This window comes from Hippocampus zosterae, chromosome 10, assembly GCF_025434085.1.
Source record: "Hippocampus zosterae strain Florida chromosome 10, ASM2543408v3, whole genome shotgun sequence".
NCBI classification, from domain to species: Eukaryota; Metazoa; Chordata; class Actinopteri; order Syngnathiformes; family Syngnathidae; genus Hippocampus; species Hippocampus zosterae.
In genome coordinates, this window is record NC_067460.1 from 14,567,996 (window position 1) to 14,581,977 (window position 13,982).

General features: G+C 42.2%; 1 protein-coding gene across 1 annotated transcript in view; it reads left to right on the forward strand.

The window, feature by feature from the left end:
• Positions 1-5,658, forward strand: part of arhgap35a (Rho GTPase activating protein 35a) — a 55,870-nt gene extending 50,212 nt beyond the window's left edge. Inside the window, exons 6-7 of the mRNA XM_052079168.1 lie at positions 992-1,097; positions 2,024-5,658. Of these exons, the coding sequence (XP_051935128.1) occupies positions 992-1,097; positions 2,024-2,489 (572 nt within the window). The 3' untranslated portion in view covers positions 2,490-5,658. The remainder of the gene's footprint in view (positions 1-991; positions 1,098-2,023) is intronic.
• Positions 5,659-13,982: the final 8,324 nt, after the last annotated feature.

Below are 13,982 nucleotides of genomic sequence, written 5' to 3' on the forward strand. Positions count from 1 at the left end.
ATTTTTATTTTTTTTACCGTAAAGAAAATGGCAACTCTTTTTTTCCCTTTTTTGCAATGCATTTCAATTGGCATCAATGAAACGTTTGCTCATCCCGTCCCCTAGCATGTCCTTACGACCATCTGATATTATCCACGTGGCCTGAAATTGGGCTGCCGCAGCTACCAGCTTAAGAGTATCGACATAGCTTTGATCCTACAAATGTTGGATTGCTGGACTGCACATCATTTTTAGACTCCTCACCCATGACCCAGTCAATCAGCATTTTCTACCTCCGGATACTTGACGAGAACTGCCAGCAACACATAGAAACAAATCAAGTGTTTGCTTGCTCGCCGTCTCCAATATGTGCTGGTGTCAATGGAACAGCAATGTAAGAAATCACACTTTGGTCACAGTTGATGGATGCGATGCCGTAGGGAGCTGGTTCCGCGCGTAGTCATTCCACCTAAAATGTGGTTTTGATCTGTTGCGACCTCAAGGCGGGAATGAGAAAATCCAATTCCTCTGCGTGTAAATCATGTGTGCTGCAAGAACATCTGCTGCTTTGTCCGCCCAGCTCACATATACCGTACACACGGGACCGAACGTTAGACGGGTGACGTCACCCACAGCTTTTCGGACTCGCTCCTCCCTGCCATCGGTCGTAACACACCCCCGATGCGCGTTTCTGTTTATGCTCATCAATGGTCGCCTGTGTGGTATTGTTGCCGTCGCCGGCGTGTGTGGTCATTGTGTCACAATTTGGCATCCTTTTGAATCATGTGAAATATGTACTGTTGTTGGAAGAAATTACTGTGTCCTGCTCGGTTATTTTCAAAGAGCCGAGTCAAATTGCTTTCATGACACGTGCCCATTTTGCTTCCCTCATCTCTGCATTGCTCCCTCGCTCCATGACATGTGATTGTCTTTTCTCCTTGACGCTTTGTTGCCTCCTCCACAAATCTCACCTCTCCCCTATTTTTTTTCTTCTTCCTCTGCCACCATTCAGAGATCAACGATAGGGAGCAGCGCTTCCAGACGATGAAGGACATTCTTCGTCGCTTCCCTCGGGAGAATTACGAAGTCTTCAAATATGTTATCAGCCACTTGAACAAGTGAGTGATGAGGTTGGAGATGTCCTTTGATGGTCGAGACGACTGCTCCTCTTCTTTATGGTCCTTTTTTCCTGTACCTACTCTGCTTGTCCCTCCGATTGTAGTGAGGAGAAATGGCAGAGCTGGCACAGGGGTGCCTTGACTTAGAAATGGTGGTGTTATAATATAAATAATTGTGACTTCAAGACCATAATCAACATGAACTCATTCACTCCCAAAGACGTTTTTAAACGTCTTTTCAGACTTGGTCTAGTATTGGCTGGCACTGAATGAGTTTTAAGTGGCTCAATACTAGTACTGGCAAAAACTTAAAAGTATCAATGGAAGCAGTGTCATCATAGATGTAAAAAAAAAAAAAACATTGAAAATGTAGTGGGACAATAATGGCGTGCATCTTGTTGCGTTCCTGAGCCACGGTCTTTGCACTTCCTTGTTGACCTCTGTTCCGATTAGATGCCACAGATCAAGGCTTTAGAAAAAGCATCTGTTTCAAAAACAGCAGGGTCGAGAGACGTGTACGCTACCTGCTCCAATAAAAACAACAGCCATAGGTATCAATAGGTCGAAACGACCTTCTGCTTTTGAACTGCGTGCTTGTGGCGCATGCTGTTTGATTAAAAGGGAATCTCTCCCCTGCCAACATGGCCGCTACGTCTGTCCATACATTGTTTTGATGGGAAAATCGCCCCTGCCCAAAATGGTCACCTCGCTGACGCACTTTTTACCTTGCTCCTGTCCACTGTAAATTCTTTTGACTGGTCCAGTTGTTATTTTCTGTACGTTGGTTCCAGGTCCGTTCAATTGAGCGACCACTGTCCGTCGTTGGTTTGAACGATCGGCGTGAAATTGCTCGCCAATCTCTCCCGCCGCATCAGTGCAGTGGTTGGGGATCAGCGAATGAACGGGTCACTGTTCTTGCTCCACAGGGTGAGGCAGCACAGCAAGCTGAACCTGATGACCAGCGAAAACCTCTCCATCTGCTTCTGGCCCACGCTGATGCGGCCCGATTTCACGACCATGGACGCGCTGACCGCCACGCGCACCTACCAGACAATCATTGAGAGCTTCATCCACCAGTGCGCGTACTTCTTCTACAACCAACCGCTGGCCGACGGCCTCCCGGGCTCGCCCACCTCCACGCTCTCCTACGGCGGGGGCACCTCGGCGTACTCGTGCATGGCCGGCGGCTACTCCTCCTCGCCGGCGCCGTCCCCCCCAACCCCTTATGTCCTCCCGGCCACCCCGCCTGTCATCCCGCACTATGGCCCTCCTGTGCACCACCACCAGTCTCCGCCCCGTTCCCCGCCGCCCACGCCGCAGTTACCCCTCCCCGCCCTGCTGCCGCCCTCCCTGCATCCCCATCACCCCCCTACGGAACAACACACACTGTGAACCACGAAGGGATCAAGGGAATTGCCATAAAAATAAAAAAAAAGATAGATAGATTGAGAATGCCTCGGAAAGAGATTTTGACAAAGTAACCGACGGAGAAACAGGGACGGGAAGTGGGAAGAGGCCATTGAGGGATCTGCAGTCTGAACAGGAAGATGCTCTGGGAGAGGGCGTGTGAGCCTCCTGTGCTTGTACAGAGAGGCCCACACTAGCCACTTCAATCCCCCCCCCCCCCCCCCCCCCCGTCTCCCCCTCGGTGACACTTCCAATTGGGACCAGCACGGCTATGGAGAGTAACATATTGCTCGAACCCTTTAGATGATGTCACGCAGGTAGAACGTCAACCGGGAACGCAACCATCGACACATTAGCAGCCCCGCCGCCCAATTTTTTTTTTCATTTTATCCAGCTATAAAATGACCCCTCCCCCCTCTCCCCTACACACATTTGTTCACTCAAATTCTTATCGCTACCCATGCACACAAAGCCGGTTTCACTCGAGGCCTTTTGCCAAACACCGCAGGGAGAGAACACAGAAAAACTCAACCGACCGGATCTTCAGATTGGGGCAAAGCATCGTGGCCGCACTCACGCTCTTTACATTCAGCCTACTGTACGCTGCATGATGGAGTTACTGATGAAGAGTTCATTTTAGTCGGCCCACACCTCCAGTTACCACCCTTTTCTGTTGCTAATCAATGTGTGTGTGCGCGTGTGTGTTCTTTTTGCTTGCTGTGTGTGTGAGTCATTGCTGCGGTTTTCACTGTAAGGACCTTGTTCATAAAGCACTTTTCTGAGCACTTTGAAGGCACATTTTTTTTTTGTATTGGAGCTGTGACTTCACCCTCACTCAGTCTTCTGGGAGCACACCACTCACATCTAGAGGAACAATCGGGGTATTGCAGTCACTGTGTGGGCATTGTGCCACTTTCACTGCTGTTTGTATTTTTTTTTCTTTTGATAACAGCTTTCAATTTTTCAAAGATTGCGTTACCCAAGCTTTTTGCGCTGAGGCACATATTTGACATTAGTGAAACTCTCACGGCATATCAAATAACTGATATGCAGCTTATCTCTTATATTGCAAAAGAGCATTTTAATTCTTTTGCCTGTCACTATACATCGCTGGCATAGATGAACAAAGACACGTTTTTTTTAAGTAGATAAAACATATTCAGACAAGTGAAGTTGGACAGTTTCCCTCACACAATTGAGATTATTTACCTCAAGGCCCCCCAAAGCATGATTGCAGTAATTACAACTTTCCATCATTGACTTAAAAAAAATAACAAATCACATTTCCGGAAACCTTAAGTGAGTGTAACATGAAAAAAAAACTTTAAGAAAGGTGATAAAAAATATATAATAAAAGTCATCAAAAATTGAGAGTGAACTCAGATTTGAGAAGAAAACAAAGTGTTTTTTCTGAGGCTGTTGCTACTTGAGTCTTTTAGGAGTACAACTTTTTCTTAATAATGTGGCGGAAATAGCCTGATTATAAATAAAATGTATTATTATTATTATTATTATTATTTCTTGGAAAAAGTGGCCATACTTTTTTCCTTCTCAAGCATAAAAGAACAATCCCCAATTTTGTCTGAGATGATTGTAACTTTCAAATGATAACAGTTGATTCATTTTCCCAAGTTAATTTAGCATTATCCAATAATTATTAGACAAAGCAAGACTAAATTAATATAATCTCTTGTTAGTCCTGGTCTTATAATATTACCGCTTCATTCTTGGAAAAAAAACCCCAAATAAATATAAATGGAAGAAAAAAAAACAAAATCCTGGACAAATAGTTGTAATGTTATGGAGAGATTTCTTTCCTCACTACCATTTCTTAAAATGTGCAGCTTTTTTTCTGGTAGCATCATGACGTTAAACTTTTAAAATCAACTAACTCATCAACAACTTGTACAACTGCAGTTTTTCCCCATACTGTCGCTTTTTTTGCACCCGCTTGTCGCTCCCCTTTCGAGTGAGTGGCTCTGCTTGTTTTTCGCCAATAGAGATCGGAACAGACAGTCCATTCATCCTTCAGCACGGCCGGAACGGAGCATCCCAAATTCCCTTCCGTGGCCTGCTGTTACCGTAGAAACCGGCGAGATGGGGGGGCCCGGAGGATCTCTAATCCCAACCGCTTTTGAAGTGCGTTTTTGTGTATTACGCAGATGCTCACCAAGGTCATCTGAAATGTCCTCGTTGGCCTGAAATGCCTTTTAAACATTCGCTGAACTCTTGCAGGAGCTTTTCTCACACAACACTACCTATCTACCCCCTTTTCTTCATGTGCGTGCGTGTGTGTGTGCATGCATGCTGGAATTAGGAGTGTGTATCTGTCCGTGGCAGACATCCAGACAGCATCGTGATCCAAACAAAGGTGACGTCAAGGAATGCAGCTCCCCTCGTGCTCACTGCCCCCGCCGGGTAAGCCTGTTTGCTCATCTACATTATGAGGAACGACGGGAGCCCAATGATGACTTGGGAGGGAGGAAGAGCGAGAAAGAGAAAAGTGTCGACCACTGGTTGTGTGTATGTGTGTGCGTGTGCGCAGGCACGAGTGTGTGAACCAGTGAGTCCAGTCTGTGTGTTGAAATGATGGTGAGGCAGCCAAAGACCGGACAAAGAAGGTGACCGTGCAGAACAATGGGATATTAAAACAAACAAATGTGACTTTTTTTTGCTCCAAATAATGGGGACAGATGTCGATTAAGTTAAAAACAAGAAAAAAAAGTATATTGAATGGGGTTCTTTATGGTATGTTGGTGTGGGCCCGGGGGGCTTTGACATTTTGCCCTTTTGTCCGTGGTAATAGAAAACATGTTTTTTTAAAAATTGTTTTATGTTAATAGTAAATACAAATGCATTTTCTTTTTGTTTTCATTTTGATGCCCACTATAGTGCATGAATTCTTCCTGCAAAGGAAGAAGAGGGCTTCACCACTTGGACTATTTAAGAGATAAGGAAAAAATATTAGGAACTGTTTTGGGGGGTGGGGGCCATAATGTGAGAAAAAAACAAGTAATGAAGAACTGTAAAATGAAAAGATAACATGTCAATTGGTTGGGTTTGGTAATTTGTCTCGATGGGAAGGGTGTATACATACAGCAAGGCCTTGTGTGATCTGTATCATAGTTAATAAATGAAATCTTGTACAAAGGTGCCTTTGTGTCTCACCTGTTTAAATGTGTAAATGCCAGAATGTAAAAACAAATTAAGGTCCGCTTGCCTTTTTTTGAAAGGTCAAACTAGGACTGTGCCTATACAGTGCAGGTTAGTTAGACTATTAAAAGTAGAGCTGTTGTGTAATATTGGGGAGGGGGGGGGGTACCTTTAAAGCAATGAAACAATTCTCTTCTCATGTGATTATTTTGACTGCATTCCTGTACATTTTTTTTCTGTCATGAAAATTAATTTGGAATTTACAGCAACCATTAAAAAATGCACAAATACAAAAACTGTGGTACCAGTTCAAAGTGAATCGCAATCCCACTGAATCAAACGGAACGTACCGGTAGTCATATTTATCAAGATGTATCAAATTATCTTTCGCAGGTAAGATGCACACCCCAAAGATGAATATGAAACAATCTATAAGTGAATTCCTGATTTCCCTGACCGAACTAATAGTTTGTCTATGTAAAAAAAAATATATATATATATTATATTATTATGTAACGCCAGTAACAAACAAAATCAGTCACAAATTTAAATTTTCAATTGTTATTGGTTATGATTTGTGTCCCAATTTGTTCACAAGCAAGTTGTCTCCGCTCCTCCGTGCTGGCAATTTAGGGTGACGTAAGGATTCACGGTCCCCCGTGTGGATGATGTGAAGCCTGGCTGCCATTTGGCCTTGCCCTCGTCTGCCCTTTTCATTGAGCCACAGCAAAGGAAATCCATGCACGTGACCTTTGTGCTCTCTCTGTCTCTCTTTCTGTTTTTTTTCCTCCTCTTTCTCCCTCTCCAACCTGGCTTGTGAAAAGGGCAGGCAAGCGTGCACACAGGACACGCGACCCTTCAACTCTAACCTTTAAGGTGTTGCAATGGACAGACTGGAGTGTGCACTCTTCAGGGGGGGTCAATACAAATGAGGTATCGCTGGACTGAAATGTTACTGAAATGCTATTAGGTACAGCTACTCCGCCAATAGAGAGGAAAAAAAATGCCTTTACAAAGAAAATTGGAAAAAAATCACATGAAAAGTGTGAATTATCCATCCATCCGTAATCTGAACAGAGTATTTTAAGTTAAAATTCAAAATTGACACAAAGTGAAATGTTTATTTAAAGTTTAAACTAAAATTAAATTGAGCAACGAAAAGAATTTAAATTACATATTCATTGCTCACTTTTTAGATATTTATTAATGTTTTTTTTTGTACTTTGCAGTGGTTTGGAGCTCTACATTATACAAGGAGGGGTTTCTAATATTTTGTCTTTGCCATGTAAAGTACATGAATGGGACCAAATCCGAGGAACAGCAATCATTTTTATTGAGTGCATTCACATTCAAATAGTCAACAATGCAACACAGTCTTAAATATTCCATGTTCAATTCCTCCACTGTGAGACAAATCTTGTCTCACAATTCTGCTCGTTAGAAAATTGGCAGAATATTTTTAAAATAAGGTTAAAAATTATTATATTATTCTGCATCCTTCTAAAAATCTCAGGTCAGGTCACAATACAAAATAAGTAAAACAATAATACAATTGAATAGAAGGACCAATACAATACATCCTGATTTATATCCATCCCGCTTTCACAACAGCTGCAGCTGTAATAAAGCGCTTTACAGAACAGTTAACATAAAGTCAATAATAAACACAACGCATAAAATAAAAACTCGGACAGTCGTGCAATCCTAACCACTTTAACTTTAACGACTCAGCATGACTTAGATTTGTTCTTGATTTTACTGTTTGGTGCTTTCTACCACCTTTATTTGTCTTACTGTTTATTGTGCATGTTAAATTGCTCCATGTACAGCACTTTGTATGCAGCGATGGCTGTTTGAAAGTGCTCTATAAATGCTGTTGACTTGACTTGACTTGACTTTTCCCTCACACGCTTTGCTGTTTGAAGCAGTTCTAGATGAAAGAGGAGCGAATCAAAGTGTCCTTTCACAAGTGGATCAGAGACGTCATGCTCAAAATGATGAAAATAATCCATTAAAATAAACCATTTAGGGATGACTAGTTTGAATTTTTATTTAAATCATTTGGAATGAAATAACCTTTTATTAGCATGTGCACGTGTATATACAGTATGTGTGTGTGTGTGTGTATATATATATATATATATATATATATATATATATATATACACAGTATACATCACCGTTTTTAAATACAATTCTGAAAATGAAATTGATTAAACAATGCAATTTTGGTAGAATTAGAAACTATAAACTATAACTTGTAGTACTTGGTAATATTTTTATGACCTTTTAAGAATTACGTATGAATTCAAAGTAGTCATATATTTTTTAAAAAATCGGAAAATACGATGTTTCATCATGAACACTTAATGAGATTTTTTTAACTGCCTTTTTCATACATAGGCTTCATTCGCACTCTACTGAGTGTACCTAATAAAATGTCCTCTGCCTGTAGTATACTTTTTGCCACTAGGGGTCGCCCTCGCCCCACACGACCATTAATTCTAAATCCTGTGTTGTTTTGGAGGCCACTTCAAGTACAGTACTGTATACTTTTACCTGCTCACTCGGTTGTCTGTCTTCCAGGCGATGGCCGCCAACAGAAGCTCATTCAGCTTGCGGAAGTGTGTCAGACGAGATGTGACGACGAGGCCTCCGTCTGACTTCAACAGGTGGGCGGATTAAAAACAAGTTAATTTGCAGTGGTCACAACAGTACCCTGTAATTAAGTACAAATATAGATTGCCGTGTTTAGAAATAAAGTACTATACTCACGGGAATCCTTTACCCACGTTAAAGAAAAAGTACATACTAGCTACCTAAAATTAAAAGCGATTTTTTTTTTACTGACATTTATCTGTTTTGAAAACAACAGTAAGCTCGTTTTTTTTTTAATTTTCTACACGTTCCCATCCAACAAAATCCAAATTAATTTATAGAGCACATTTTAAAACAACAGGGTTGTGCAAAGTACCGTTGAATTCATTTGAACTCATTCAGTACCAGCCAATTCTGGACCAAGTCTGAAAAGACGTTGAAAAACGTCTTTGGGAGTGAATGAGTTAAACACACAGGACAAAAAAGGGAAAAAAATCAAGTCACATTTCAGATGATAAAAACAAACAATTATAAAACCAATAACACTCTTGAGTGAACGAAAGAAAGAAATCACACACCACGTTTGCAACTCTTCCTGAGGGACCAAGGAGAAAAAGAGCGTGTGTGTGTGTGTGTTTAAGAAATTATTTAAAAACTGCAAGGCAGGGAGTCCGTTCCATAATTTTGGAGCGATTACCACAAAGGGTTTGTTTCCTCAGTGTTTGAGAACAGGAGAGAGTCGTCGCAAATTCTTGCTAATGTCGTGAACTGACTACTAAAAAGAAAAAAGAAAAATCAGAAAATTGCTAGAAAACTGAAAAAATATATATACTTAACCTTTCAGGGTCGATTGAGAGGTTTTTAAAGGTTAATGTGTACGCACTTGCTGAATCAAATCTCCACTTGTGCAATCAGAGGGTGGAATAGTCCGTTGCATGGGAAGGGAGGGGCGGAGCGCTCAAAGCAATCAGGATAGATTGAACTTATTGAGACACTATTTAAATCAATAAATCATATATGCACCGTATACCCCAAAAATAAACCAACTGACCGACAGAATTTTTTTGCAATTTGAAAATTGCGTTCTACTACATTGCGATTGGGGTGTTGCTTTGAAATGGACTAATTGTACAGCCCTTCTCCCCACATCTATTACTCCCCCCCAACCCCCTCCCCTCACTCCAAGGCTTTAAAAGAAGCGTTGAGAAGGAGGGAAGGCTACACGATGATCCACCGTGACGAGTCGAGGCACGTAGCAGGCGCTCAAGCGTGTCTTTGTGTGGCTCGGAGCGCCCAGCTGTGCCGCCTATTGAATTGTGATGCGGGCCGACCTCTACAGGTGGAAATGCTCTTATCAATACGGCCTGTCCGAGCTTGACCGGCGGCCGATCCGTCTCATTGATGATTGCAGGTGTGACACCCCGCTTCCCCCCACCGGCCTCCCCCGCGGGAGCGCCATTGATTCATGTCTGGGCCATAGTGGTGCTATTTCCATATTGATACCTGGATGGATGACGACGCTGCGGGAACAAGCTGCTGCTATTGAGCTGCTTCGCTTGATGGGTTTATGCCCGCTGCTCATGATAGCTATTCTTCTAGGACATTTATTTATGCAAATGCACCACAACAATGGGGATTATTCAGTGACTTCATGTCTGATATTTATTGATACACAAGTAAATAATGGAACTGTGTTGTGAGAGGGCACTGAATACCTCTGTTAAAAATCATTAGGGAAGGGTACTGAGCCATAATAGAATTTTTGGTGAATAATTGTCGCTTCCCAAAAAGGGATTATCATTTTCTTTTTAACAGAAAACCATTAAATAGAATTTCAAATGAGTAGCTTCAAACATTGCTGTATCCATCCTGATGGGAAACTGCCGCTGGCATCGACCTACGTTGCAGTTAGCACTACAATGGTTAGCGCTTCAATGTTTTCCTGAAACCGCCGGTTTGTGTGGATGTGTGCAGTGAGGACATTAATTTGTGGTCACGGACAAGTTTTTGGCTGTTCCGTTCAGCCTTTGTAAAGGCTTCCACTAGTTTTGTGTTTGGTCCTAGTTTGGTGAAGCTATAAATGTTTTCACATGTGTCGACCCCAAAAAAATGTATACTGTAATTATGACTTTACTACTGTGTAATAGCAGAGCTTTGTGATAGACTACAATACGCTTCGACTTACAAAGTCTGGTTACTTTGCTGCCATTATAGGAATGGAACTCTCTCATAAAACAAGGACCCCCGCTACTTCCTTCTCAGACTGCGCTGCATTATTGATAGAAACCAAGGGCATAGAGGACACTGGAATAGAGGCTGCTCATATGAGTGGGTTACACATCCAGCACTATTGTAACTGTTCTCTGTTGACAGCAGCTCAGGGAAATTTAAAAGGCCGTCTGTGAAATATATACCCAGTGCATCCTGCATCCCTTGATGCTTCCCTTTTCTTGTGCACTTGTCCTCATTAGGGTCCCAGCCAATTGCAGGGTGCATATAGACAAATGAGCATGAACACTCACATTTATGCCGGTAGATAATTAATTAAGAGTCTTAAATAAACCTATGTTGTTGATTGGTGTAAAACTTGGAACATTGTACTGCACCAAAACATATACACATACAGAGAGCGATGGAGAGGGTTCAATTAATATACCCTGCATGTTTTTGGATTGTGGGAGGAACACAGAGTACCTGGAAGAAATCCACGCAACCATGGGGAAAAGTGTGCAAACTCCACACATGAAGGCCGGAGCCCGGATTCGAACCCTCCACCTCGTTCGACGCTGTGAGGTGGTCAGCATGTTTCAAGCCAGGAGACAGTTTGGGGGTCAAAACATTACCGTAATAACCATACACAAGGCACATCAGATTTTAAGGCGCGCTGTGAGCTTTTAAGTAAATGGCAGGCGTTTAGCTGTGCCTTTTAGTGCGCAAAATACAGGAAAAGAAATGCTTCGAATTGTCAAGAATTAAAAGTGTGTTGTATCGTTGTGCTTCTTAGAAATGAGTTGTATGTAAGAGCCTTTGATCAGCGAAATCAGTGCAAAATGGAGATGTGCCGGTAGACTATGAGATAGTCCACAAGCAAAAAAAAAAAAAAAAACATGATCAACTAAATTTAGATCAGCAAAACATTGCTTAGGTTATGAGTGTGTCAGACAAGTTTTCTGCGTGTGTGTGCATTTTTCACTTACTTCAATTTACAATTTTGGTACAGATTTTAGCGACAACCATCTGCACCATCTGGCCCCCAGTCCTTGAGTTTGATCAAGTTCAGCAAATTAAAGTTTCCCACATAAACATATTGGTCAAGGAAATGGCAGTGTCAGTGAGTGTCTCTCAGGGAAAGAGTTTTGTGTGGTGCCAAATAGACGTCTTAGGTGGGAAAATTAAAGACGTGACTTCAATGAGTTGACGCAAAAAAAAAAGGAAATGACCTTTTGTTCTCCGTACAGAAGCAAAGGCAGAATGATATTAACATTTAAATCAGGTCGGCCCGGAAAATGTGCCACAAGGTTGCATGACAATCAGCATCGTTTGTCAGTCAAGAGTTTGCAGATCGATACTTTGATAAAAGCGGCGGGCTATAACCTGCAAGTATCCTGCCTTGTTTAGCTGCTGCCGCTACTTTAAAATTTTTTTGGGGGGGCTAGGGGGGGTCTTGAATTCTCTTTATTTTAAAGTGGTTGGTATGTCCCCTCATTGTCTGAAGTGCACACGCTGCATAATGCGCAACAACTCCGTCGAGAGCTCCGAGTTGTGAACCCAATTTTCGTGACATCCTAATTTAAAGGACAAGGAGACAACAATGAGATTCGACGGGATTTAAAAAAAGAAATAAACAAAGAGCCGAACTGACCCCCCCCCCCCACCCCCACCTTCGCGCTTGTAGGGTCACTGCTTTGAGACAGGGACATGGGCTGGAGGTCAATGCGGCGCGGATCAGGGGTGCCAACATATACACGTGCTGATTACCTCCCCTCAAGTGGAAAAAAAAATGCAAATAATAAATGTATGAGCAACGTGCTTGTTTTTGTGCTTGATTAATTATGCCGTTTAATTCCACATCCACCATGCTGCTCCTCCATATAATTTCCCAGTGGTCTTGGCTGTTTCTTCTCTCACTCTCTGCTCCCCCCACCCCACCCCCGCGTTTTCATTGCAAAATGAATCATGGATCCGACTATGTGCACCCGTGGGAGTGCGGTTAGCCGGCGCGCAGGCTGACCAATCGTGGTCACTGACGGCAGAATCGCCAATGGAGGGAGTGTCCTTATCAGGTGAAAGTGTTTATGCGCTTTTTAACATTTTGTCTGAAAAGTGATAAACCTCCCATGACGAGAATGAGATTGACGTGGGATATACTTTTTTGTGTCAATGTTGCATGGATGTTGAAACTTGAAGTTGACTACCGGTAATTGTTCATCGTGTGATTTTGACATCTCATATTCCAATCGGCTAATTTAAAAAGGACTTTGGACTTGCTCGTCTGCTGCCGTCGCCGGACTATACCGCTTTGTGGGACAAGGAAAATTCCGGCCAACGAGGCAATGCAGTCATCATCCAGCTACGTCAGTGGTTCTCAACCTGGGTTCGCTCGAACCCGTGGGGTTCGGTGAATCGGTCTCAGGGGTTCGACGGAGCCTCAGCATGTCAATTAGTCACGACACGCCCGCTGCAGATGATCACATTACATTGCTTGTCCAATCAGTGCTGCAGGAAAATTAGTTTGTTCAGTCGTCAACGTGTGACTGTCGTGATAGCACATTGTGTCACGAAATAAAATGACAAAGAATGTTTTTTAAAGAATGTTTTAATACATGCTAAACATGTCGAGCAAAAAAAACCCCCAAAAAACAAAGTGGTCGGACGAATATGTCCAACATGGATTCACATGCATCTCAGAAAGTGATGAGACTCATCGTCCTATGTGCAAGATTTGTCATGCCAAGTTGAGCAAGTGAAAACTGAAGGAACACTTCTTGAATCATATTTTTATATTTCACTAATGAAGGGATCCGTGAATGTGCATATGAACTGGTTGGGTTCGGTACCTCCCACAATGTTAAGAACCACTGAGCTACGGGTATCAGAGAGTTTGAAATGATGATAGGGTGGATGGGAATAGCGGTTAGACTTGTTAGCTTTGGCTATTGCAATCAAAACTAGTCTCCAAAACTCCAGCAAGACCACGGGACTGGTGACAGGTAACAAAGTTAGCACTCGCCCAAATGTTAGGGCCAATGCGATGTGATTTGTTATTAATCAATTGTTTTAGTTGTTGCTATGCCGGCCCGTCAAAATATGTCTTCACATGAAACTAGTCCAAAAAAACTGTCGCAAAAAAAAAAAAGTTGGAATCAGTTTGAAGTTCGAAAACCGAAACCACACTCTTTTTAAAATAAAAATGTTTCCTGAACACGTTTGCTCACAATGGAAAGTGTCACTTCCTTGTGTAAGGAGTGCGAGAGGAGTCAAATGGTGCATTCAAGTGTGCTCAGTTTGTTTGAGAACCATAATTTGTTCGTCATCCGAGGCATAAAAAACTCACAATTTTTGGTCGAAAACCAATTTGGTCGAGAACCGAGATGTTTGAAAACCGAGGTTTGACTGGATATTTTTTTTCCAACATAAGACAGAGATAGTCATTCAACCCCCACCCCAACCCAAAAATGACCCAATTTTTCTAATGTTTCTCTTTTTTATTTTTTTATTTTATTTTAT